General features: G+C 43.8%; 1 protein-coding gene across 2 annotated transcripts in view; it reads right to left on the minus strand.

The window, feature by feature from the left end:
* Nucleotides 1-24087, minus strand: part of fam13b (family with sequence similarity 13 member B) — a 112331-nt gene that overhangs the window by 86200 nt on the left and 2044 nt on the right. For both annotated transcript variants that reach the window (XM_080201505.1, XM_080201504.1), the window contains exons 2-3: nt 13708-13871; nt 1032-1226 (exon numbers count right to left, since the gene is read on the minus strand). In XM_080201505.1, coding sequence (XP_080057631.1) covers nt 1032-1191 — 160 coding nt within the window. In that variant the 5' untranslated portion in view covers nt 1192-1226; nt 13708-13871. The remainder of the gene's footprint in view (nt 1-1031; nt 1227-13707; nt 13872-24087) is intronic.

Consider the following 24087-nt stretch of genomic DNA (forward strand, 5'->3'; position numbering starts at 1 on the left):
AAATGCAAGAATCCTAATTTCAGATGTACACAACCAGCCATGTTTGCAAAATCCAAAACAAAATTTGATTCGTGATTGTCCAGCAAGCGCTACCCATTCTTGAGTATGCCAAGAGCTACGCTAGCAACAATTTAAAATAATCAGTCAAGCTCACAACATAGTTCATTTACGTTCACTAGATGTGACAAAGTCATACACACAGACCCATTTTCTGCAAATAAAATGTTCAAGTCTTGCACTCTTTTTTGAATTAGCCAAGAGCTTGGGCAACCTATAAGTGCTGCTTGCTTGACAACACCCAAGCCAAAATTGACTTGCTAATCAGCATCCTTTCCTACTGTAGTATAAACTGTTGCAATTCGGCATTCTTGCATTTGTCCTGATGAGTGCAAAAAAGCTTCAACATGTCTCTTTACAGCAGTATTTAAGTCTTGCACTAGCAAGATTTACCTAGGTTCACCAGTTTGCCTATAAATCTTAATCCAAATGCATTTATTTAAATAAATATTTCATCCATCAAATGTCAGTTACACGAATTTATAACTAAACAGAATTGCAGATTTATGGCATGGCCATATATGCTACAGGTGTATCAAAGATAAAATAAGATTTAAAAACAAAATTTCTATCGCAATTGTTAAGATTTTTTCTTTGGATACTACTGAATCATATTAAATTGGCTTAAATTTGTTTGAAATGCATTTTAACCATACAAATTTTGAAAAGAAGATTCAACTTTAAATTGTGGCAACATTCAATGTGCTACATGTAATGAAAAATACATGAAACAAATTAAAATAGATATCAAATTTCACAAGAGACTGCTAATTTAAAATTTACCTCCTCAGTTACAAACATTATAAAAGTCCTGTTAAACATTAAGCACTGAAACATCAATTGTCACATTGAGAATGCTTCCAAGGCTTACTTCTGTTCATTTCACTGCGATCATAGCTTCTACGCCTTAAGTATGAAAAGGCATTACTCTGTCCAGTTTTCAATATACTTGTATTGATAGAAATTTCACCTACCGTATGCCTCCAGATACTCCACAAGATGCTTTACTAAAAAGTAAACTCCATTCTCTGGATGATGTCCTTGTTGCTGTAGCTCATTAAGAGGAACTCCAAAAATTTTGTTAGTAGTTAAAGAGTTGCTGTTACTCGGTGAAGGAGAGAAGCTCTTCCTCATATCTTCCCTCAGCCAAATAGCAAAGCCGTTTTTGTCTATACAAAAAAAATAAGTACATCAGCACACAAATTTTCCTCCATTCTATTTTCAGCTAACATTTTAATCTAGATAAGTGCTTTCACCACTTTCCAAAATGGAAGAAAAATCACATTTTTTAAACAAAATAGCTAGTTCTATTTTATAATGAAGCAGAACTGCAAATGTTAAAAAGTGCATGAAAACTTAGTTTTTTGATTGAAGTATATCACATTAGCCCACCAACCTATATTTGAAATCACTAGGTCTGAACGGTATATTCCTATTTTATATCCAGTGTTTAAACAGATCACATTCTTTCTAAAATCATACCGAGTAACAGCAACTCATCAACTTCAAATGGAACCAAAGTTATTCACAAATTTCTCAACGGTCTGGGGCTTCTTTATTCATTCAGCTGTTTAGTGCCTCACTTATTGACAATGTCCCAGGTTGTGTGTGTTAAGTCACCCAGGACAATACAACTGGTTACTTCCAATGGGTTAGGGAGAGAGAAAACAACTTTAAGTCTATTAAACATTAATATGCTGAATGCTATCTACCAATTAAGTGAATATGTAGACATCAAGTGAAACTGGATCAGGCTATATATTGATGCTAATAACGAATTATTAGTTTGGGTCAGTCAAGAAAAATGGTCCTGTGGAATTACACTGCAGCAAGATTAAATCCTCATACGTACAGGTCACAACTTCAGGAAAAAGGAGGAAAAGCATTTGTAAAACAAAGGTATTATACCAAGTAGTAGTTTTCAAATACCGAAAAATTCCCACAATGCAAGCTCTCCATCTATTGAAGAAAACATGCAGCACAGTATTTGCCCTTGCAGGTTTCGAGGATCAAAATGTGTAAGTTTATAGAGATAAGTTAGCATTCATTAAACCAGAGACTTCCAAGAGAAACTGACAGCCAAATCTCTCAATCAAGGGCAGCTTTACACAAAAGAGAGTGATCGACAAAAGTTACTTGAGACCAAATCTTCAGTTGAGTTATTCACAGGCAGTCTGGAGGTTGAAACATTGTTGTGATTTTGAACTGTTAACTTGATCAATCCTAATCGAGTTGTTTTGTTGCTGCGCTTGGAATAATATTTGAGATGTCAGATATTACATTACCTTCTCCAGGACAAGATGCTGGCACTAAAAGGAATAGCCAGAACTCCTCCAATGCAAGAGAATACCTGAACAGAACTGAAATTTTATCAATACCAGTCCCTCTTTAACAGTCGTTCAGAATATGCAGCAAAGCACAACATGGGTCTCCAATACCACCACTTAGAAAGTCAGCTAACATGCTATTTCGGAATAGGAATACATCATATAATGCAAGATGTATTATTTGTATCCAACTTGAAATTAGATTTGTTCAAGATCACGTGTTTACCAGGTTGAGTTAATCGAGTTTAACTGCTCTTCAGACCAGAATCACCAAAAGATAAAAAGCTTGCATGGTCGATGAAATCATTTAAGCAATGGGTAATCTGTTCCTGCAGTTCTTCCTATTGCTTCTGTCACATTTAAGTATGGCATCATCTTAAGTACAGTACGTAAAACGCAGTGGACATCCACAGCAACGCTACTCTGGGCAACTCAAAAGATGATCTGCTTTGTAAGGTCAGGAATGTTATGCAGTTAGCTGTTAATATTAACCTCCAAGATAATATATTTCATTGGCTGTTGAACAATTGCATTACATGTAGGTCAATTAAAAGTCTATAACTAAATATAAGCAGATATCAATTATCAGACTATAGGTTATCTTCAAGCAAACTTTTTCAGCATGTGCAACACCCACATTCATCGTTAGTTGCCTTAGAACGCTGTCCTGGGCTTTCCACTTGAACTTGTGCTGGCAGTACTAGTGTTGCTGGTGCTAGATAATGAATTCCAGGATTTGGCTCCAATGAAGGACCTATGTACAAGTCAGGATAGTGTAAAGGGCCACATGTGATGGCATCCAGGTCATCAACCAAAATGTTAACTCTGCTCTTCTGTCCACAGATGCTGCCCGACTTGAACATTTCCAGCATTTTCTGCTGATTTTAGATGTGACTACATTATGAACATTACAGATTCGAAGGTACTGTTGAAGTGAACTTCATAATGCACCTTGTATATAACAGATATTGCAGCTACTGTGCCAAAGTGGTTGTAGAGCTCAGTGGTTGACATGCCATTCAAATTGACAACCTCCACCCAATTATCAAATAGCTTTGCTGTTTTGCAATTGAACCATCCAGGCAAGCCATCAGTAAATATTTAATCGCACTCCTGACAACTTGTAGATAGTGAGAACGCTTCTAGTACTCCGTCCTACCAAAATGCCGATGATACGGTTATCCAAGTTAAACTAGTTAATTGTGATTCCCAGAATTTGGATGGGAAAAATCAGCAATAGTATTGCTATTGAAATTTGACGATGAAGTTGTGTCTGTTCCTGTTAGAAATTTGAGGGGCAAAAATGGGGTCCCCTCTGTGGGTTCTTTTTAAACCAGATTTCTTGGGAGTTACTTTTATTAATGCTTTCATGTTTTAAGTTTATTTCTTAATGTCACACGTAGGCTTACATTAACACTTCAATGAAGTTACTGTGAAAATCCTAGTGTGGTATTATACAAAGTTCAGTGCCATACTTCAGCGTCAGGCAAAATGTGCATGTGAGAAGTACAATTTTGAGAGTTCACGTTGATCTTCTGTGACATTACTTAGGTGAAATTAAGATAAGAGGCTTTGATTCTTAATGCGTTCAAATGTGGAGTACTTGAGTAGTTAGGGGGAGAAAAGTATTTTGAGAGGTAGTGAATACTCTGGATTGAGTTGAGCAGTATTTGGGATGGAGCCCGGGTTGATGAGAATTCAGGCTAGCAAGCCCATTGTTGAATTGTCAACTAATTGAAGAGGAATTAGTGTACTTTGGGCAAGAAAGTGGTGAAGAATGAGAAATAGTTCAAAAATTTTACACACTTGATACAAGTACATAGCAACAGTAACTACAGTGCTTATGTTTTCCACAAAAAGGCTTTGATTACTCATCACTTGTATACAAACAAAAGAACATTTGAAAATTCAATTGGTTTTGGCATTATTTGGGGCAAGTTTTGACACTGAAGTATGCGCAAGTGTGTAATGATTGACACAGGAAACATTAGCCAAAACAAATCTATTCTGCAGCTTCCCCATAAGCAGTCTGCAAAGTTTTATAAGAAACTGAAACAACCATATGCACAAGGTGACACATCCATCAAGCTTCAGGACAGCACAACAATCTCAGAAATTGCATCTTCCCCTGAATCTAACTACGACAGCATCAACTTCAACTTATGCATTGAAGTGGTGTGGTCTTTAGGCAAAGGAACACCTAAAAACAAAAGAACCATCCCCCCTCCCCCTCAAGTGAGTTGACTGGATTATCTTTTCTTTAAATACAAAAATATCTATTTTGTTTTTGCTAGCAACATTAAGTCATTCCAACCAAAATACTCAATAGAAACTAATCACAACAACACAGGGCACTTCCAAACACCAATATTACAATTGGATGCGCTGTTGCAATCCAGGTATCAAATACTGCCCTATTGACGAAGGCAGTATTCAAACTCCCCACCCCTCACCCGAGGTGTGGTGATCCTCAGGTTAAATCAGTCAACTCTCCTCAAAAGGGGAGAGTGACCATGATGGTCATCTGAGACTGTAATGATGTGAACTTTATATATTTAAAATTCAAGAGTGCTCAGTTCAACAGCTCATACCACCTAAACCACCCAGCAACTTTAAACAGGGCACAAAAATAAGTTGAATTTATTATTGTCAGATGTATTGGGATACAGCAAAAAGTACAGTTCCTTGCTTGATATACAAAGACATACTGCCCATACAGTACATAAGAGGAGGAGAGAGTATGTAATATAGTATTGCAGCTATCGACAGCATGAAGAGATCAGCTTAATATACAAGTCCCTTTGAGAGGGACTGATAGTCTGTGCACGTCCACTCTATTTCCTCAGGTGGATGTAGCTGTTACTAGGGGACATAACTATAAGGTTCATGGTGGGAGATACAGGAGAGATGTCCGAGGTAGATTCTTCACCCAGAGAGTGGTTGAGGTGTGGAATAGACTGCCTGCTGTGATAGTGGAGTCAGACACTTTAGAAACTTTCAAACGGTTATTGGATAGGCACATGGAGCACTCCAGAATTATAGGGAGGGGATAGCTTGATCTTGGGATTGGACATAGCTCAGCACAACATTGAGGGCCGAAGGGCCTGTACTGCGCTGTAATGTTCTATGTTCCATTCAAAAGTCTGATGGCAGCAGGCTGAAGATGTTTGCGAGTCGGTTGGTACATGTTCTCAAATTTTTGAATTGTTTTCCCGGCAGAAGAAACTGAAAGAATATGTCCGGGATGCATAGAGTCCTTGATTATGCTGGCTGCTTTTCCAAGGCAGCAGCAAATGTAGACAGAGTCAATGGACACAAGGCTGGTTTGAATGATGGACTGGGCTTCGTTCACAACCATTTTGAGCAAGAAGTCAGCAAGGGGACATCATCCACCCCAGAAGCCTTGGTTGAACTGGTAGCCAAGGTCACCATCACAGACGTCAAATTGGCCTTTTTGAAAGTAAGCCCACAGAAAGTGGCTGACCCCAGATGGGGTACCCGGACAAGCACTTAAATCCTGCGTGGACCGGCTGATGGGGGTATACGCAGACATCTTTAATGATGGGGGTAAGGTGTTAGCGTGGATAGAGGATTAGCTGTCTAATAGGAAGCAGAGAGTTGGTATCAATAGGTGCTATTCTGATTGGCGGTTGGTCACTAGTGGAGTGCCGCAGGGATCGGTGCTGGGGCCTCAACTGTTTACCATTTATATGGATGATCTGGAGGAGGGGGCTGAGTGTAGGGTGACAAAATTTGCTGAAGATGAGTGAAAAAGCAAATTGCGTGGAGCGTGTGGAAAGTCTGCAGAGGGATCTGGATAGGCTCAGCGAGTGGGCAAGGACCTGGCAGATGGAGTATAATGTTAGCAAGTGTGAGGTTATTCACTTTGGCACAAATAATAGTAGGAGAGATTATTATTTAAAAGGCAAAAAGCTGCAGCATGCTACGGTGCAGAAGGACCTGGGGGTCCTTGTGCACAAGTCGCAAAAACCCAGTCTGCAGGTGCAGCAGGTGATCAAGAAGGCAAATGGAATGTTGGCCTTTATAGCGAGGGGGATAGAATATAAAAGTAGGGAGGTCTTGTTGCAACTGTACTGGGTACTGGTGAGGCCACAGCTGGAGTACTGTGTGCAGTTTTGGTCACCACACTTGTGCAAGGATATATTGGCCTTGGGAGTGCAGAGGAGGTTCGCTAGGCTGATACCGGAGATGAGGGGATTGGACTATGAAGAAAAACTAAATAGACTGGGTCTGTACTCGTTGGAGTTTAGAAGGATGAGGGGGGATCTTATAGAGACGTGTAAGATAACAAAGGGGATGGATAGGGTAGAGGTAGAGAGATTCTTCCCGCTTAGAAAGGAAAGCAGGACTAGAGGGCACAGCCTCAAGACAAGGGGGGGCAGTTTAGATCAGAGTTGAGGAGGAACTTCTTCACTCAAAGGGTGGTGAATCTCTGGAATTCTCTGCCCGTTGAAGTGGTGGAGGTTACCTCGCTAAATATATTTAAGTCACGGGTAGATAGGTTTTTGATAGACAAGGGAATTAAGGGTTATGGGGAGAAAGTGTGAAAGTGGAACTGATCCACTTCAGATCAGCCATGATCTTACTGAATGGCGGGGCAGGCTCGAAGGGCTAGATGGCCTACTCCTGCTCCTATTTCTTTTGTTCTTATTGCCTGAATCCACTAAAATTCACCTATTGCCGCAACAGGTCCAATAGCAGACGCCATTTTCCTGGCCCTACATTCAATCCTGGAACATCTGGATAACAAGGACACTTACGTCAGACTCCTGTTTACAGCTCGGCCTTCAAAATCTATACCAACAAAACTCATCTCCCAACTCTATGGCCTAGGTCTCAGCTCCTCCTCTGCAACTGGATCTTAGACTTCCTAAATCAGACAGCAAACAGTATGGATAGGTAACAACACTTCTTGCATGACTATCCTCAACACTGGTGTCCCACAAGGCTGTCTCCTCAGTGCCTTACCATCCTCCTTTATACATGTGGAAAGAGAGAGAGAGAGAATCTGGTGAAATGGTGCGATGACAATAATCTCTGTCTCAAGGTCAGTAAAACGAAGGAGGTAACATTGAATTCAGGAAACTTAGTGGAGGACATCCACCTGTCCATATCAACAGCGATGAAGTGGAAATGGTCAAGAGCTTCAAGTTTCTAGGTGTTCAGCTCACCAACCTGTCCTGGTCCTTCCACGCCAATGCTATAGTTCAGAAAACTTACCACAGCCTTTACTTTATCATGAGACTGAGGAAATTTGGTATGGTCACTATGACACTCATCAATTTTTAAAGATGCGCCATAGAAAGCATCCATTCTGTCACAGCTTGGCATGACTCCTGCTCTGACGAAAACTGCAAGAAACTACAAAGGATTGTGAATGTAGCCTGGTCCATTATGCAAACCAGCCTCCCATCCATTGACTCCATCTACTCTTCTTGCTGACTCAGAAAAACAGCTAGCATAATCAAGAACCCTACACACCCAGACATACCTGCTTCTTCCCTGCAGCCAGACTTTTGATATATTAAGCTAACCTTTCTCTACACCCTATCTGTAACTGCAACACTGTTCTGAACCCTCTTCTTCTCCCCTATGTACTCTATGAATGGTATGATTTGTCTGTATAACGCACAAGAAACAATACTTTTCAGCCCAGTACATGTGACAATAAGGAGTCAAATCAAATTTTTCTCTAGCTATATGGGAAAAGCAGTTCCTGATTCCATTCTTAACTAATCACAGCCTGAATATCAATTGCTTCTCTTCACTCTTGAGCACAGTTACCTCTGGTATCCCCCTTGGCTCCCTTATATTTTTCAAATACATGCTGGCCCTCAGCAACATCACCTGAAACCACCATCATTTTATCCATGTTTGCCAAAAAACAATATCCTCACCACCACCTCTCTCAAGCTCGTCATAGTATCTACATTGAGTGTTTAGTCAACATTCTGTATTGGAGGAAATTTCCTCCAACTTAGAATTGAGAAGACTAAAGCCATTGTCTTTGGTCCCTGGCAAAAATTCCACTCCCTAGTTACTAACTCCTTCTCTATTCCTAATAACTGCCTTAGGTTGAACCAGGTCATTCACAGCCAGTCATATGTTATCAGCAGCATCACCCAACTCGACGCCTGCCTCAACTCATCTGCTGCTAAAACCCTTCCATGCTTTTGTTATCTCTGGACTAATCTAACACTCCTGGCCAGCATTCCACACCCCATAAACTGGATCTCACCCAAACATATGTTGCCAATTTCCAAACTCAGACGAAATTCCATTCACAGCTGTACCCCTTAACTACACTGGCTCTTGGTTAATACCTCAATTTGAGGATGTTTACCCTGGTCTTCAAATCCTTCCATGACCACAAACCTCCTTGTATGTGCAATCTCTATCACAGCAAACCTGCAAATTAACTCAACTCCTAATTTTAACTGCTTGAGCATTTGTGATTTTGATTGCTCCAACATTGGTGGCTGAGCTTTCATCAGCCTAGACCCCAAGCTCTGAAATTCCTTTCCTAATCCTATTTCTTCCCTTAAAACCTAACTTTCTGACAAAGCTTTTAGTGCACTAATATCTTTTGATACTCCATGTCATCAATTGTTTGCTGGAGCTGAGAGAGAGCTAAGATTTTACCTGTTAAAAACCTGTTTAAAATAAGTTTAAAGCACTTTACTCTTTGTAGAACTGTTTAAAGCATTTATTTATTGTATTTACTGCTTTAAGAATTCTGAGGGTGTGGTGAAAAGGCATTTGTGGACCAGCCTGCTTTAAATCAGCGCCAGGTTTAAAAGGAGGCCTGGTGTAGACAGCGGGCAGCGTCTGAGCGGGCAGCGGAGTGAGTGGGAAGCAGAGTGAGTTAATAGGGCTTAATATCAAAAAGGGCTTGACGGGAAAAAGGCCAGGTGAGTTTGTTTGAAAAAAAACAAGGAAAAAAAATTTTTTCAAAACTACTACAGCAAGAAACAAGGAAAAAAATTTTTTCCCCATAAAAAATTACAGTGAATAATGGAGGGGCATGTGATGTGTGGTTTCTGTATGATGTGGGAACTGGCGGACCCCAGGGTCCTTCCCAGTGACCATGTCTGCAGTAAGTGCAGGTTGCTGGAGGAGCTCCAGCTCAAGGTGGATGAGCTGGCCTCTGAGCTACAGACACTGAGGCTCATCAGGGGGAGAGAGGGTGCCCCTAGACTGGCTAAATCTAAGGGTCAGGGACAAAAGGGGGCTGCTGGGAGGAGGAGGAAGGGGGGTGAGGAGCGGAGGCCTCAGCCTCTTAATCTGCATAACAGGTTTGAGGTTCTTGCTTCCAGTCTGGAAGAGGACGAGGCAGGTGAGGTTGGTGAGCAAACTGCACACGGTACAGTGATGCAGCAGGACATAGGCAAAGAGAAGGGGAAAAGGAACATAGTAGTGATTGGAGATAGTGGGGTGAAGAGTATTGACACTGTCCTTTGTCACAATGACAAAGTGCACAGAAGGGTGTGTTGTCTGCCTGGTGCTCGGGTACAGGATGTTGCAGCTGGGCTGCAGAGGAACCTGGAGTGGGAGGGTGAGAACCCGGTCGTTGTAGTACATGTGGGTGCCGGCGACGTAGGCAAAGTGCGGACTGAGGATCTGGGGAGGGAGTATGAGAAGCTGGGAATGGAATTAAAAAGTAGAACCGACAAGGTGGTCGTCTCTGGGCTACTGCCTGAACTGAGTGCAGACGGGCGTAGGGTTGACAGGATAAAGGAAGTGAATGGGTGGCTCAGGGATTGGTGTGGGAGGAATGGGTTCGAATTTATGGGGCATTGGCACCAGTATTGGGGTAGGTGGGACTTGTTCGGGCGGGATGGGGTTGGTCTGAATCGTGCTGGGACCAGAGTGTTGGCGAATCGAGTAAAGAGGACTGTAGACAGGGCTTTAAACTAATTGGGGGGGGGAGGGTGCGAGGGTAGGTGACGCTACGAGGTCTAAAGTTAAGGATAGGGTACAGGTAAGGGAAGAGGCCGAGGATGTCCCAATTGGTGGCGTTACGGCAAATAGGGTCCAGGTGAAGGCTGGGATGAAAGCGCTTTATCTGAATGCACGAAGCATTCAGAATAAAGTGGATGAGCTGGTGGCGCAGATCGACACAAATGGATACGATCTGGTGGCCATTACAGAGACGTGGCTGCAAGGTGACAGGGACTGGGAGATGAATGTACAGGGCTATCAAGTGTTTAGGAAGGATAGGCAGGAGGAAAGAGGGGGTGGCGTAGCTCTGCTGATTAAGGATAGTATCAAGGTGGTAGCAAGGGATGATATTGGAGCCAAAGAGCAGAACGTGGAATCGTTGTGGGTGGAGATTAGGAACAGCAAAGGGAGGAAGACGCTGGTGGGTGTCGTCTATAGGCCCCCGAATAATGATCTGGAGGTGGGGCGGGCTGTTAACACGCAAATAAGTGCGGCGTGCAGGAATGGGACGGCAGTAGTTATGGGAGATTTCAATCTGCATATTGATTGGTCGACCCATGTTGGACGAGGTGGGCTCGAGGAGGAGTTCTTGGAATGCTGCCGGGATAATTTCCTTGAACAGTGTGTGTTGGAGCCGACGAGGGAGCGAGCTATCTTGGATCTGGTGCTATGTAATGAGGCGGGTAGAATTAGGGACCTTGCGGTGAAGGATCCTCTTGGAGAGAGTGATCATTGTATGGTGGAGTTTCTGTTGCAGATGGAGGAGGAGAAAGTGGGTTCCCGGACACGCGTCCTTTGTTTGAATAGAGGGGAGTATGGTAGGATGAGAGAAGAATTGGCAAATGTGGACTGGGGGAGTGCGTTGGAAGGTAGGTCTGCCGAGGAGCAATGGAGGATCTTTAAGGAGATCTTTCTTGGTGCTCAGCAGAAATTTATTCCGATGGTTAAAAAGGACTGTAGGAAGAGAGGTAATAAGCCGTGGATAACGAAGGAGGTGAAGGAAAGTGTTAAATTAAAAGCGGAGGAATTTAGAGTAGCTAAGAGCAGTGGGCGAGAAGAGGATTGGGAAAGGTTTAAATGTCAACAAAGATTGACAAAGAAGTTGATAAAGGAGGGTAGGAGAAGCTATGAGGCTGGGCTAGCACTTAATATAAAAAAGGATAGCAAGAGTTTTTATAAATATATAAAAAGGAAGAGGCTGGCTAGGGTGAATGTTGGTCCTTTAGAGGATGAGAAAGGGGAGCTAGTGGTAGGGGATGGGGATATGGCTAAGGTCTTGAATAACTTTTTTGTTTCTGTCTTCACGGAGGAGGACGTGAATAATTTGCCGGGTGTTAGAGATGGAAAGGTGGTAGGAATGGAGGGTCTTAATGACATTACTGTTACTAGAGAGGTGGTGCTCGACAGACTGGAGGGGCTGATTGTGGACAAGTCCCCAGGACCGGATGGAATGCATCCGAGGGTTCTGAAAGAAATGGCGGAGGTTATAGTGGATGCCTTGGTGGTTATTTTCCAGACGTCGCTGGATTCCGGGGAAGTGCCGGAAGATTGGAAAACGGCTAATGTTACGCCGTTGTTTAAGAAGGGTGCCAGGCAAAAGGCGGGGAATTATAGGCCGGTTAGTTTAACGTCTGTGGTAGGTAAAATGTTAGAATCCGTCATTAAGGAGGAAATTGCGAAGCATCTTGAAGGGAATTGCTTGATAGGGCGGACGCAACACGGTTTCATTAAAGGGAAGTCGTGTCTGACAAATTTACTGGAGTTCTATGAGGATGTGTCTAGGGCAGTGGATAGAGGAGAGCCAGTGGATGTGGTCTTTCTGGATTTTCAGAAGGCGTTTGACAAGGTACCTCACAAGAGGTTATTGCAGAAGGTCAGGGGACATGGAGTTGGGGGTAGGGTGTTAGCATGGATAGAGGATTGGTTGTCAAATAGGAGGCAGAGAGTGGGGGTCAATGGGTGCTATTCGGATTGGCGGTTGGTGACTAGTGGGGTGCCCCAGGGGTCGGTGCTGGGGCCTCAGCTATTTACCGTTTATATAGATGATCTGGAGGAGGGAACCGAGTGCAGGGTGTCGAAATTTGCTGATGACACCAAGATTGGGGGAAAGGCAAATTGTGCGGAGGATGTGGAGAGTCTGCAGAAGGATCTAGATAGGCTGGGCGAATGGGCCAGGAAATGGCAAATGGAATTTAATGTTGGCAAGTGTGAGGTGGTCCACTTTGGTAGGAAGAATGGTAGGAAGGACTATTACTTACGTGGCGAAAAACTGCAGCAGGCGACAGTGCAGAGGGACCTCGGGGTCCTTGTGCATGAGTCGCAAAAACCCAGCTTGCAGGTGCAGCAGGTGGTCAGGAAGGCGAATGGGATGCTGGCCTTCATAGCGAGGGGGATTGAATATAAAAGTAGGGAGGTCTTGCTGCAGCTGTATAGGGCATTGGTGAGGCCGCAGCTGGAGTACTGTGTGCAGTTTTGGGCGCCGCACCTGCGCAAGCATATTTTGGCCCTGGAGGGAGTGCAGAGGAGGTTTACTAGGCTGATACCGGAGTTGAGGGGATTGAGCTATGAGAGGCTGAATAAACTAGGCTTGTACTCGTTAGAGTTTAGAAGAATGAGGGGAGATCTCATTGAGACGTATAAGATGATGAATGGGATGGATAGGATAGAGGTGGAGAGACTCTTCCCGCTCAAAAAAGACAGTAGGACTAGGGGGCACAGCCTCAAGATAAAGGGGAGGCGGTTTAGAACGGAGTTGAGGAGGAACTTCTTCACTCAAAGGGTGGTGAATCTCTGGAATTCTCTGCCCGTTGAAGTGGTGGAGGCTGCCTCGCTAAATATTTTTAAGAAGCGGGTTGATGGGTTCTTGATAAGAGAGGGGATTAAGGGTTATGGGGAGAGGGCGGGAAAGTGGAACTGAGCCACAACAGATCAGCCATGATCTTATTGAATGGCGGGGCAGGCTCGAAGGGCTAGATGGCCTACTCCTGCTCCTATTTCTTATGTTCTTATGTTCTTAAGCCCATGAAGCATGCTTTTCCAATACAGCATGTTAAAGATGATATAAATATAAGTCATCATTTTGCACTAGAAGGGGTGAATCTGTAGACTTTACATCACCAGGAAGATGCTGCTGAGGGGCAATTTCACTTTTTTGAAATGTCATGATCTTATTTATTTGAAGTAGCCTTGATTTTTTTGACGTATTTTTCTTTGCTAATTTTCCCCAACAATCTCCTCAAAGGATATTTACAGAATTTGGCTTTTATCATTTTATAAGCTTGTGTCTCTAGATTCTTAAGCAAGCAGTGTCAACTAATCAAAAAAATTTAAGATAACATTGCTCTTAATTCCAGAAACCTACCTCGGAGCACAGACACCCACTTAAAAAATAACTTATACACCAATCACCCTTAGTGAATAAGCATTTTTAGCCAGCTATGGTTGCTTGAGATTGTGGCAGAAGATCAACCTGTAGTTCCTCATTGAAGAAACGCAGAATTTGTCCAATCTTTCTTGGCAATTAACCTAGAGAAAAAGTAACAGTTTCAATGTACAGTCCAAAATAATATTGTACATTTATTGATAGATAAAAGATTCCAAAATTTATACTATCTTAAGGCATTTTATTCCTTTTCTCAAAGCATTAAGGTCTTTACAAAATGCACTCTAAAGCTCGCCATTAAGTGAAAAAACGCATCCTAGGCAATGCCTCATTTAATCTTCCTTCTCACACCTAGATATGCTTGGTTTCTTTAGTGCTTTGCTCAAAGCATACTGACATCACTAGTGAGAGATGAATCAGTTTACCAAGCCTCTCCTTTCTAATAAGTGTCAGAGAATTTTAATAAGTCAATAGCATTTCAATGAAAAATCAAAAAAGGCAAAATATTGCAGTTGCCAGAAACTCAAATGCTGGAAATATTCAGGTCAGGCAGCATCTGTTGAGAAACTGAATTAACACTTCAGGTTGATGACTTTCTGTCAGAATTGAAGTAGTTAGGGATGTAACAGGTTTTAAGGAAGGAAATGGGCAGAAGTGAGGAAAGACAAAATGGAACAACTTATACAGGATGAAAGGTGAGAGAGATTAAAGAGTAAGCCAGACAATGGTGATAAGAGGACAAGTTAACAAAAAGATAGCCCAACACGATGTAAATGGGAATAGCAGAAGCAACACCTGTCCTCCAACAAATGGAGTTGAAGGATGCCCCAGGGGTCGGTGCTGGGGCCTCAGCTTTTTACCATTTATATAGATGATCTGGAGGAGGGAACCGAGTGTATGGTGTCGAAATTTGCTGATGACACCAAGATTGGTGGAACGGCTAATTGCGCGGAGGGTGTGGAGAGTCTGCAGAAAGATCTAGATAGGCTGGGCGAATGGGCCAGGAAATGGCAAATGGAATTTAATGTTGGCAAGTGCGAGGAGCTCCACTTTGGTAGGAATAATGGTAGGAAAGACTATTACTTACGTGGCGAAAAACTGCAGCAGGCGACGGTGCAGAAGGACCTCGGGGTTCTTGTGCATGAGTCACAAAAACCCAGCCTGCAGGTGCAGCAGGTGGTCAAGAAGGCTGATGGGATGCTGGCCTTCATAGCAAGGGGGATTGAATATAAAAGTAGGGAGGTCTTGCTGCGGCTGTATAGGGCATTGGTGAGGCCGCAGCTGGAGTACTGTGTGCAGTTTTGGTCGCCGTACTTACACAAGGATATTTTGGCCTTGGAGGGAGTGCAGAGGAGGTTCACTAGGCTGATACCGGAGTTGAGGGGGTTGAGCTATGAGAGGCTGAATAAACTAGGCTTGTACTCATTAGAGTTTAGAAGAATGAGGGGAGATCTCATTGAGACGTACATGATGATGAAGGGGATGGATAGGATAGAGGTGGAGAGACTCTTCCCGCTCAGAAAGGACAGTAGGACTAGGGGGCACAGCCTCAAGATGGGGGGGGGGGTGGTTTAGAACAGAGCTGAGGAGGAACTTCTTCACTCAAAGGGTGGTGAATCTCTGGAATTCTCTGCCCGTTGAGGTGGTGGAGGCTGCCTCGCTAAATATTTTTAAGACGCGGGTCGATGGGTTTTTGATAAGCGAGGGGATTAAGGGTTATGGGGAGAGGGCGGGAAAGTGGAACTGAGACATGACAGATCAGCCGTGATCTTATTGAATGGCGGGGCAGGCTCGAAGGGCTAGATGGCCTACTCCTGCTCCTATTTCTTATGTTCTTATATGATCTGCAATTGTTGAATTCAATGTTTTGAGTCTAGAAGGCTATGAAGTACTTAAAGATGAGGTGCTGTTCCCACAATTTCAATTGAGCTTCACTGACACAGTGCAAGAAAATCAAGAACAGAAGAGTGAAACTGAGCTGAAAAATTAAAGATGACCAGAAGCTCAGGGTCACACCTGTGGACAGGATGTATGCGTTTTGTAAAGTGTAACCAAATCCATGTTGAGTCTCAACACAGGAGACTGCATCTTGAACAGTTAATGCAGTATACTGAATCGTTATTTCACTTACTGTTGGGCCATGGATGGAGTGAAACAGATCCACTCAAGATGGCAACAGTAGTATACCGTCAAGACAGAGTGGCCCTGGGAATCCTCAATGACCCCACGAAAGCTCAAGGCATCAGGTCAAATGTGGGTGAGGTATACTCCTGCCAATTCCTGCAGCTGAGGAGCCAGTATTTTTCCATATTAAACACATCTTGAAAGAAGCTTTGAGTGTGACATGGACACAACGTACTCTGGGTGGGGGCATTGCAGTGCATCACCAAAAGGGGCTTAGAAGCACCATGACTAATGAATCCCAAAGGAAATCTGTCAGACTGGGCTTACAGCGGGTAGTTTGAAAACCAGAGGCACAATCTACTTGACACCGTCTTCACCAATCTAGTCATCTCAGATTTAGAAGTAACCAAAGTCCACAACGTTCCAATTTCACACTGAGGGCACACTGTTGAGTTGCCCGAACAACACAAAATAAAATGGTTTCATAACAGATCTAGTAGTTCAAAAGCTAGACATCCATGATGCACCGTGGGCTATCAGCAGCAGAAATGTGTTCAACCACAATTTGTAACATCATGGCCCAGTATATTCCACACTGTTTACCAACAGTTCAAGGGACCGATCCCAACTCAAGTTTAAGATAGCGTGAGAGTTTAGGCTAACCTGGTGACACTATTGTACAAGATTACGTGCACACTAGACAGCTGAGTCAGCATGTTGTAGCCAGGCCTAAGCAACCCCACAACCAACGAGATAGAACAGCGGTCTCCAAACTCCGATCTGGATGCGGCCCACAAACCGTAGTCTGGAGACCCCTGAGATAGAACAAAGCTCTACAGTCCTGCCATATTCAGTCATGAATGGTTGTAGAAAACTAAACAGCTAGAATGCCGGGGCTCCCAAAGCATCCCCAATGATAGGGAAACACAGAAAACTACTGCAAAAGAAAAAACAAGGCTCAAGCAAACATCTTCAGCCACAGGTGCAGAGTGGATGCTTCATCACAGCCTTGCTCAGAGATCCCCAAAAGCACAAAAACTGGTGTTCAGCCACTCAATTCAATCTACATGATGTGGATTGGGTTCTGCCAGGATCACAACTCCTGACCTCAATACAGCCTTGGATCAACACTGGACAAAAATACTCCAGAGGCAAGACTGCCTTTGACCAAGTGTAGTTTTAAGCAGCCCTAATGAAACTGCAGACAATGGGAATCGAGGTGGAACCCCCTCCCCTGGTTGGAGACATACCTAGCATAAAGGAAGATGGTTGTGGTTGTTGGAAGTCTATCATCACAATCCCAGGACAATCACTGGAGTTCCTCAGGATATTGTGCTAGGCCCAACCTCATTCAGCTGCTTTAAATACCTTCCTTCCATACAAGGGCAGAAGTGGGGATGTTTGCTGATGATTGCACAACATTCAGCACCATTCATGCCTCCTCAGATACTTGAGAAAGCCATGTGCACGTGCAGCAAGACCTGGACAATATTCAGGTTTGACAAGTGACAAGTTACACGTGTCTCATGCATGTGCCAAGCAATGACCATCTCCAGCGAGAGAAAATCTAACTACAGTCCCTATACATTCAATGGCATTATCATCACTGAATCCCCTACTATAAACGTCCTAGGGGTTACCACTGACGAGAAACTGAATTGGACCAGCCATATAAATACAGTGGCTGAGAGACTAGGTCAGAGGCTGGGAATCCTGCCGCACATAACTCATCCAGTGACTCCCCAAAGCCTATCCACCACCTACAAGACAGAAGGAGTGCAATAGAAAACTCTTCATTTTCCTGGATCCGTATAGCTTCAACACAAGAAGTTTGACACCATTAAGAACAAAGCAGCCTGCTGGATTGGCATCCCTTCCACAAACATTTACTCCTTCCACCATCACCAATGCATAATGGTAAGTGTGGCACCCCTTCCATGAACATTTACTCCCTCCATCATCACTAATGACAATGGTAACAACGTGTACCATCTGTAAGATGCACTGCAAGAAACTCACTAAGGTTCCTCAGGCAGCAATTTCCAAACCATTTACAAACTAATGTCAACAAACATATGGAATACAATCACTTGGAAGTTAACTTCCATGCCAATTACCAACCTGACCTGAAAATATGACACCACAGAAATGGTGATATTGAATCAAAAATCATATTCCTTCTCTGCCAGCAACACACCACACGGACTGCGACAGTTCAAGGCAGCAGCTCACATTTGCCTTCTCAAAGGCAATTAGTAACCAATAATTCATGGCTGCACCAGCATTTATTGATGTAAAAAGTAAAGAAATGGCTGAAAACACCAGACACAAAGACATTGGGCCCTGACAACATCCTGAGTATTAAAGATGTCCACTCCAGAACTAGCTATGCCCCTAATTCTTTCATAGGTTGAGGGCATTGTTGGCAATGCCATTTGTTGCCCTTCCACAATAGCCCTTGAACTGAAGAGGTTTGCTGGGACAGTAGTGGACATGGATGGCGGATAGCCTCCTTCATTAAAAGACATTAGTGAACCAGATGGGTTTTTGCAATAAAAATTGTCATAGTCTGCAGTATGGAGACCAGCTGCTGTGGTGGGATTTAAACCCATATCCGCAGAGCGTTAGCTGGGATTTCTAGATTACCTAACTAGTGACATTACCACAATGGCACCATTTCCTCCATTGTCATTGCTGTCTCCTCCAACACTGCTACAGCTCTAGCGCAATCCAACAATGGAAATTTGCCCACGTATGCCTTGTTCACAAAAAGGACAAATCCATCCAATTACTGTCCGGTCAATTACTGATGGAAGGTGCCAGCAACAATGTTATCAAGCAGCACTTACTCAGCAATATCTCGTGCCCAGTTTGGGCTCAGCCTCATTAAAAACATGCATGGAAGAGCTGAATTCCAGGTGAGAGACTCCCCTTGATATCAAAGCAGTAATTGACAGTATAGAATTAAGCAGTTCTAGCAAATTAGCACCAATGGGAATCAAGAAACTCACCGCTGGTTGGAGCAAGACCCACCACAAAGGTCGACAGAAACCAATCACCACTTGGTTTTGTCTTGATGACAGAGGGTGGTGTTAGAGGGTTATTTTTCAAACTGGAGGTCTATGATCAGTGGTGTGCCTCAGGGATCAGTGCTGGGTCCACTGTTATTTGTCATTTATATTATTCGGATGAGAATTTAGAAAGCATGGTTATTAAGTTTGCAGATGATGCCAAGATTGATGGCATAGTGGACAGTGAAGGTTATCTCCGATTGCAACGGGATCTTGATCAATTGGGCACTGAGCTGATGGATAGCAGACAGAGTTTAATTTAGATAAATGTGAGGTGATGCATTTTGGTAAATCGAACCAAGGCAGGACCTGCTTAGTTAATGGAAGGGCATTGGGGAGAGTTATAAAACAAAGATCTAGGGGTAGAGGTGCACAGCTCCTTGAAAGTGGAGTCACGGGTGGACAAGATGGTGAAGGCAGCATTCGGCATGCTTAGTTTCACTGGCCAGAGCACTGAATACAGGAGTTGGGCAAATGAAGTTGTACAAGACATTGTTATGGCTCAGAATACTGTGTCACCCTAAGGATATTATTAAACTAGAAAGAGAGCAGAGTAGGTTTACTCAGATGCTGCCAGGATTTGAGTTATAAAGAGAAGCTGAAAAGATAGGGACTCTTTTCCCTGGAGTATAGGAGACTTAGAAGTGATCTTATAGAAATCTATAAAACGAGGGGCATAGATCAGTTAGATAATCAACACCTTTTCCAAAAGGTAGGCGAGTCTAAAACTTGAGAGCATAGGTTTAAGGTGAGAGATACAAAAGGGTCCTGAGGGGCAATTTTTTCCCCCACAGAGGATGGTGAGTGTCTGGAACAAACTGCCAGAGGTAGTACAGGTGGGTACAATTTTGTCTTTTGAAAAGCATTTAGACATTTACATGGGTAGGATGGGTATAGAGGGCAATGGACTAAATACGACCAATTGCAATTAGCTTAGTGGTTAAAAAGGGTGGCATGGACATATTGGGCCGAAGGGCCCGTTTCCATACTGTAAATCTCTATGACTTAGAACACAGAAAAACTACAGCACAAACAGGCCTTTCTGCCCACAAGTTGCACCAAACATATCCCTACCTATTAGTAAGATAGAGGGTTATAGGTAAGCCTAAGTCCCATGTACTCATCCTAAAGTTTCTTTAAAAAACCCTATTAAATTCGCCTCCACCACCACTGCCGGCAGCCGATTCCACACACCCACCACCCTCTGAGTGAAAAACCTACCCCTGACATCTCCTCTGTACCTATGCCGCAGCACCCTAAACCTATGTCCTCTTGTGGCAGCCATTTCAGCCCTGGGAAAAAGCCTCTGAGAATCCACTCGATCAATACCTCTCAACATCTTATACACTTCCATCAGGTCATCTCTCATCCTTCGCCTCTAAGGAGAAAAGACCGAGCTCTCTCAACCTATCCTCATAAGGCATGCCACCCAATCCAGGCAACATCCTTGTAAATCTCCTCTGCACGCTTTTAATGGCTTCCACTTCTTGTGATGAGGTGACCAGAACTAAGCACAGTACTCCAAGTGGGGTCTGACCAGGGTCTTATACAGCTGCAGCATTATCTCCCGACTCCTGAACTTAATTCCTCGATTGATGAAGGCAAGTACACCATACACCTTCTTAACCACATCCTCTACCTGTGAATCTGATTTGAGTGTCCTATGAACCCAGACCCCAAGATCCTTCTGATCTTCCACGTTGATAAGAGTCTTACCCTTATTATATTCCTTCATCCCTTTGGACCTGCCAAAATGAACCACCGCACACTTATCCAGGTTGAAGTCCATCTGCCACTTCTGCACCCAGTCTTGCATCTTATCTACGTCTCGTTGCAACTTCTGACATCCCTCTAAACCATCCACAATACCTCCAACCTTTGTCATCGGCAAACTTACCAACCCATCCGTCCACTTCCTCATGCAGATTATTTATAAAAATCATAAAGAGCCAGGATCCCAGAACAGATTCCTGGGCACTCCACTGGTGACCGACCTCCATGCAGAAAAAGATCTATCTACAACCACTCCTTGCCTTCTCTGGGCAAGCCAGTTCTGGATCCACAAAGCAATGTCCCCTTGGATCCCATGCCCCTTCACTTTCTCAATAAGCCTTGCATGGGGGACCTTATCAAATACCTTGCTGAAGTCCACATAAACCACATCTACCACTTTTCCTTTGTCAATACGTTTAGTCACATCTTCAAAAAGCTCAACCAGGCTTGTAAGGCACAATCTGCCTTTGACAAAGCTATGCTGATTATTTTTGATCACTCTATACCTCTCCAAATGTTCATAATTCCTGTCTCTCAGGATCTTCTCCATCAACTTATCAACCACTGAGGTTAGAGTCACCGGTTGATAATTTCCTGGGCTATCTACTCCCTTTCTTGAATAGAGGGATCACATCCGCAATCCTCCAAAACCTCTCCTGTCTCCATTGATGACGCAAAGATCATCACCAGAGGCTCTGCAGTCTCTCCCCTCGCCTCCCAAAGTAACCTGGGGTACATCCCATCCAGTCCTGGCAACTTATCTAACTTGATGCTTTTCAAAAGCCCCAACACATGCTCTTTCTTAATGTCAACATACTCAAGCTTTTCAGTCCACCGCAAGCCTGCACTACAACCAAGATCCTTTTCCACTATGAATACTGAAGTACTCATTGAGCCCCTCTGCTGTCTCTACCAGTTCTATACAAACTTTCCCACTGTCACATTTGATAGGTCCTATTCCTTCACATCTCATCCTTTTGCTCTTCACATCTTCAGGACATCATTGAAGGAGTTCCTCAGGATTACTGCATTTTTCCTACTGCTGATTTTAGGCTAACCGCTTTGTAAATCTCTGCTTTCTGCCTCCCATCTTCTTTTAAATATGTCCCACCCTCCAATCACCAGGACTGGTCCAGAATTGGGGAAAACAACCAACACATCCACCACTTGCACAGACACTTCCTTTAGTACTCTGCAATGTAGATCAGGCCTAGGGATTTAATCAGCTTTCAGTCCCATTAATTTCACCATGTTTATTTTTCTAGGAATATTAATTTCCTTCAATTCCTCCCTCACCCTTGATTCCTTAGCTTTTCTGAGAAAGTATGTGTCTTCCTCTAAAGACAACTCTGAAGTAATTGTTTAATTGCTCTACCATTTCCTTGTTCTCCATTATAAATTCTCCTCTTTTGGACTGTAAGAGACTTTGGTCTTCATTAATATACTTATAGAAGCTTTTATAGTCTGCTTTTATGTTAATTTATCTTGACTCAGTTTCCTGTCAAACAATCCTCTATCCTTAACTGTCCTGTTGAGTATAGTCAGACATTTTAATATGAAATGGCTACCTGGGTTATATTCTGTAAAGATTACTGGATCCAAAGGAGCCAAGTATCAGAATGGCATTATGACTTTCAGCAGAGGTGGGAAAAGGAGAATCCACAATCAGCTCTCAATATTTAACTTTATGTTTATTTATTTATTGTCACAAGTAGGCTTACATTAGCACTGTAAGGTGAACGCTGGTCCCTTAGAGGATGAGAAGGGGGACTTAGTGGTAGGGGATGGGGATATGGCTAAGGTCTTGAATAACTTTTTTGTTTCTGTCTTCATGGAGGAGGATGTGAATAATTTGCCGGGTGTTAGCGATGGAAAGGTGGTAGGACTGGAGGGTCTTAATGACATTACTGTTACTAGAAAGGCGGTGCTCGACAGACTGGAGGGGCTGATTGTGGACAAGTCCCCAGGACCGGATGGAATGCATCCGAGGGTTCTGAAACAAATGGCGCAGGTGATAGTGGATGCCTTGGTGGTTATTTTCCAGACGTCGCTGGATTCCGGGGAAGTGCCGGATGATTGGAAAACGGCTAATGTTACGCCGTTGTTTAAGAAGGGTGCCAGGCAAAAGGCGGGGAATTATAGGCCGGTTAGTTTAACGTCTGTGGTAGGTAAAATGTTAGAATCTGTCATTAAGGAGGAAATTGCGAGGCATCTTGAAGGGAATTGCTTGATAGAGCAGACGCAGCACGGTTTCATTAAAGGGAAGTCGTGTCTGACAAATTTACTGGAGTTCTATGAGGATGTGTCTAGGGCGGTGGATAGAGGAGAGCCGGTGGATGTGGTCTTTCTAGATTTTCAGAAGGCGTTTGACAAAGTACCTCACAAGAGGTTATTGCAGAAGGTCAAGGGACATGGAGTTGGGGGTAGGGTGTTAGCGCGGATAGAGGATTGGTTGTCAAATAGGAGGCAGAGAGTGGGGGTCAACGGGTGCTATTCGGATTGGCGGATGGTGACTAGTGGAGTGCCCCAGGGGTCGGTGCTGGGGCCTCAGCTTTTTACCATTTATATAGATGATCTGGAGGAGGGAACCGAGTGCAGGGTGTCGAAGTTTGCTGATGACACCAAGATTAGGGGAATGGCAAATTGTGCGGAGGGTGTGGAGAGTCTGCAGAAGGATCTAGATAGGCTGGGCGAATGGGCCAGGAAATGGCAAATGGAATTTAATGTTGGCAAGTGTGAGGTGGTCCACTTTGGTAGGAAGAATGGTAGGAAGGACTATTACTTACGGGGCGAAAAACTGCAGCAGGCGACGGTGCAGAGGGACCTCGGGGTCCTTGTGCATGAGTCGCAAAAACCCAGCTTGCAGGTGCAGCAGGTCAGGAAGGCGAATGGGATGCTGGCCTTCATAGCGAGGGGGATTGAATATAAAAGTAGGGAGGTCTTGCTGCAGCTGTATAGGGCATTGGTGAGGCCGCAGCTGGAGTACTGTGTGCAGTTTTGGGCGCCGCACCTGCGCAAGCATATTTTGGCCTTGGAGGGAGTGCAGAGGAGGTTTACTAGGCTGATACCGGAGTTGAGGGGGTTGAGCTATGAGGAGAGGCTGAATAAACTGGGCTTGTACTCGTTAGAGTTTAGAAGAATGAGGGGAGATCTCATTGAGACGCATAAGATGATGAATGGGATGGATAGGATAGAGGTGGAGAGACTCTTCCCGCTCAAAAAAGACAGTAGGACTAGGGGGCACAGCCTCAAGATAGAAGGGGGGCGGTTTAGAACGGAGTTGAGGAGGAACTTCTTCATCAAAGGGTGGTGAATCTCTGGAATTCTCTGCCCGTTGAAGTGGTGGAGGCTGCCTCCCTAAATATTTTTAAGACGCGGGTTGATGGGTTTT

This window comes from Carcharhinus amblyrhynchos, chromosome 13 (genome assembly GCF_965287045.1).
Source record: "Carcharhinus amblyrhynchos chromosome 13, sCarAmb.v2.hapA, whole genome shotgun sequence".
Taxonomy (NCBI): domain Eukaryota; kingdom Metazoa; phylum Chordata; class Chondrichthyes; order Carcharhiniformes; family Carcharhinidae; genus Carcharhinus; species Carcharhinus amblyrhynchos.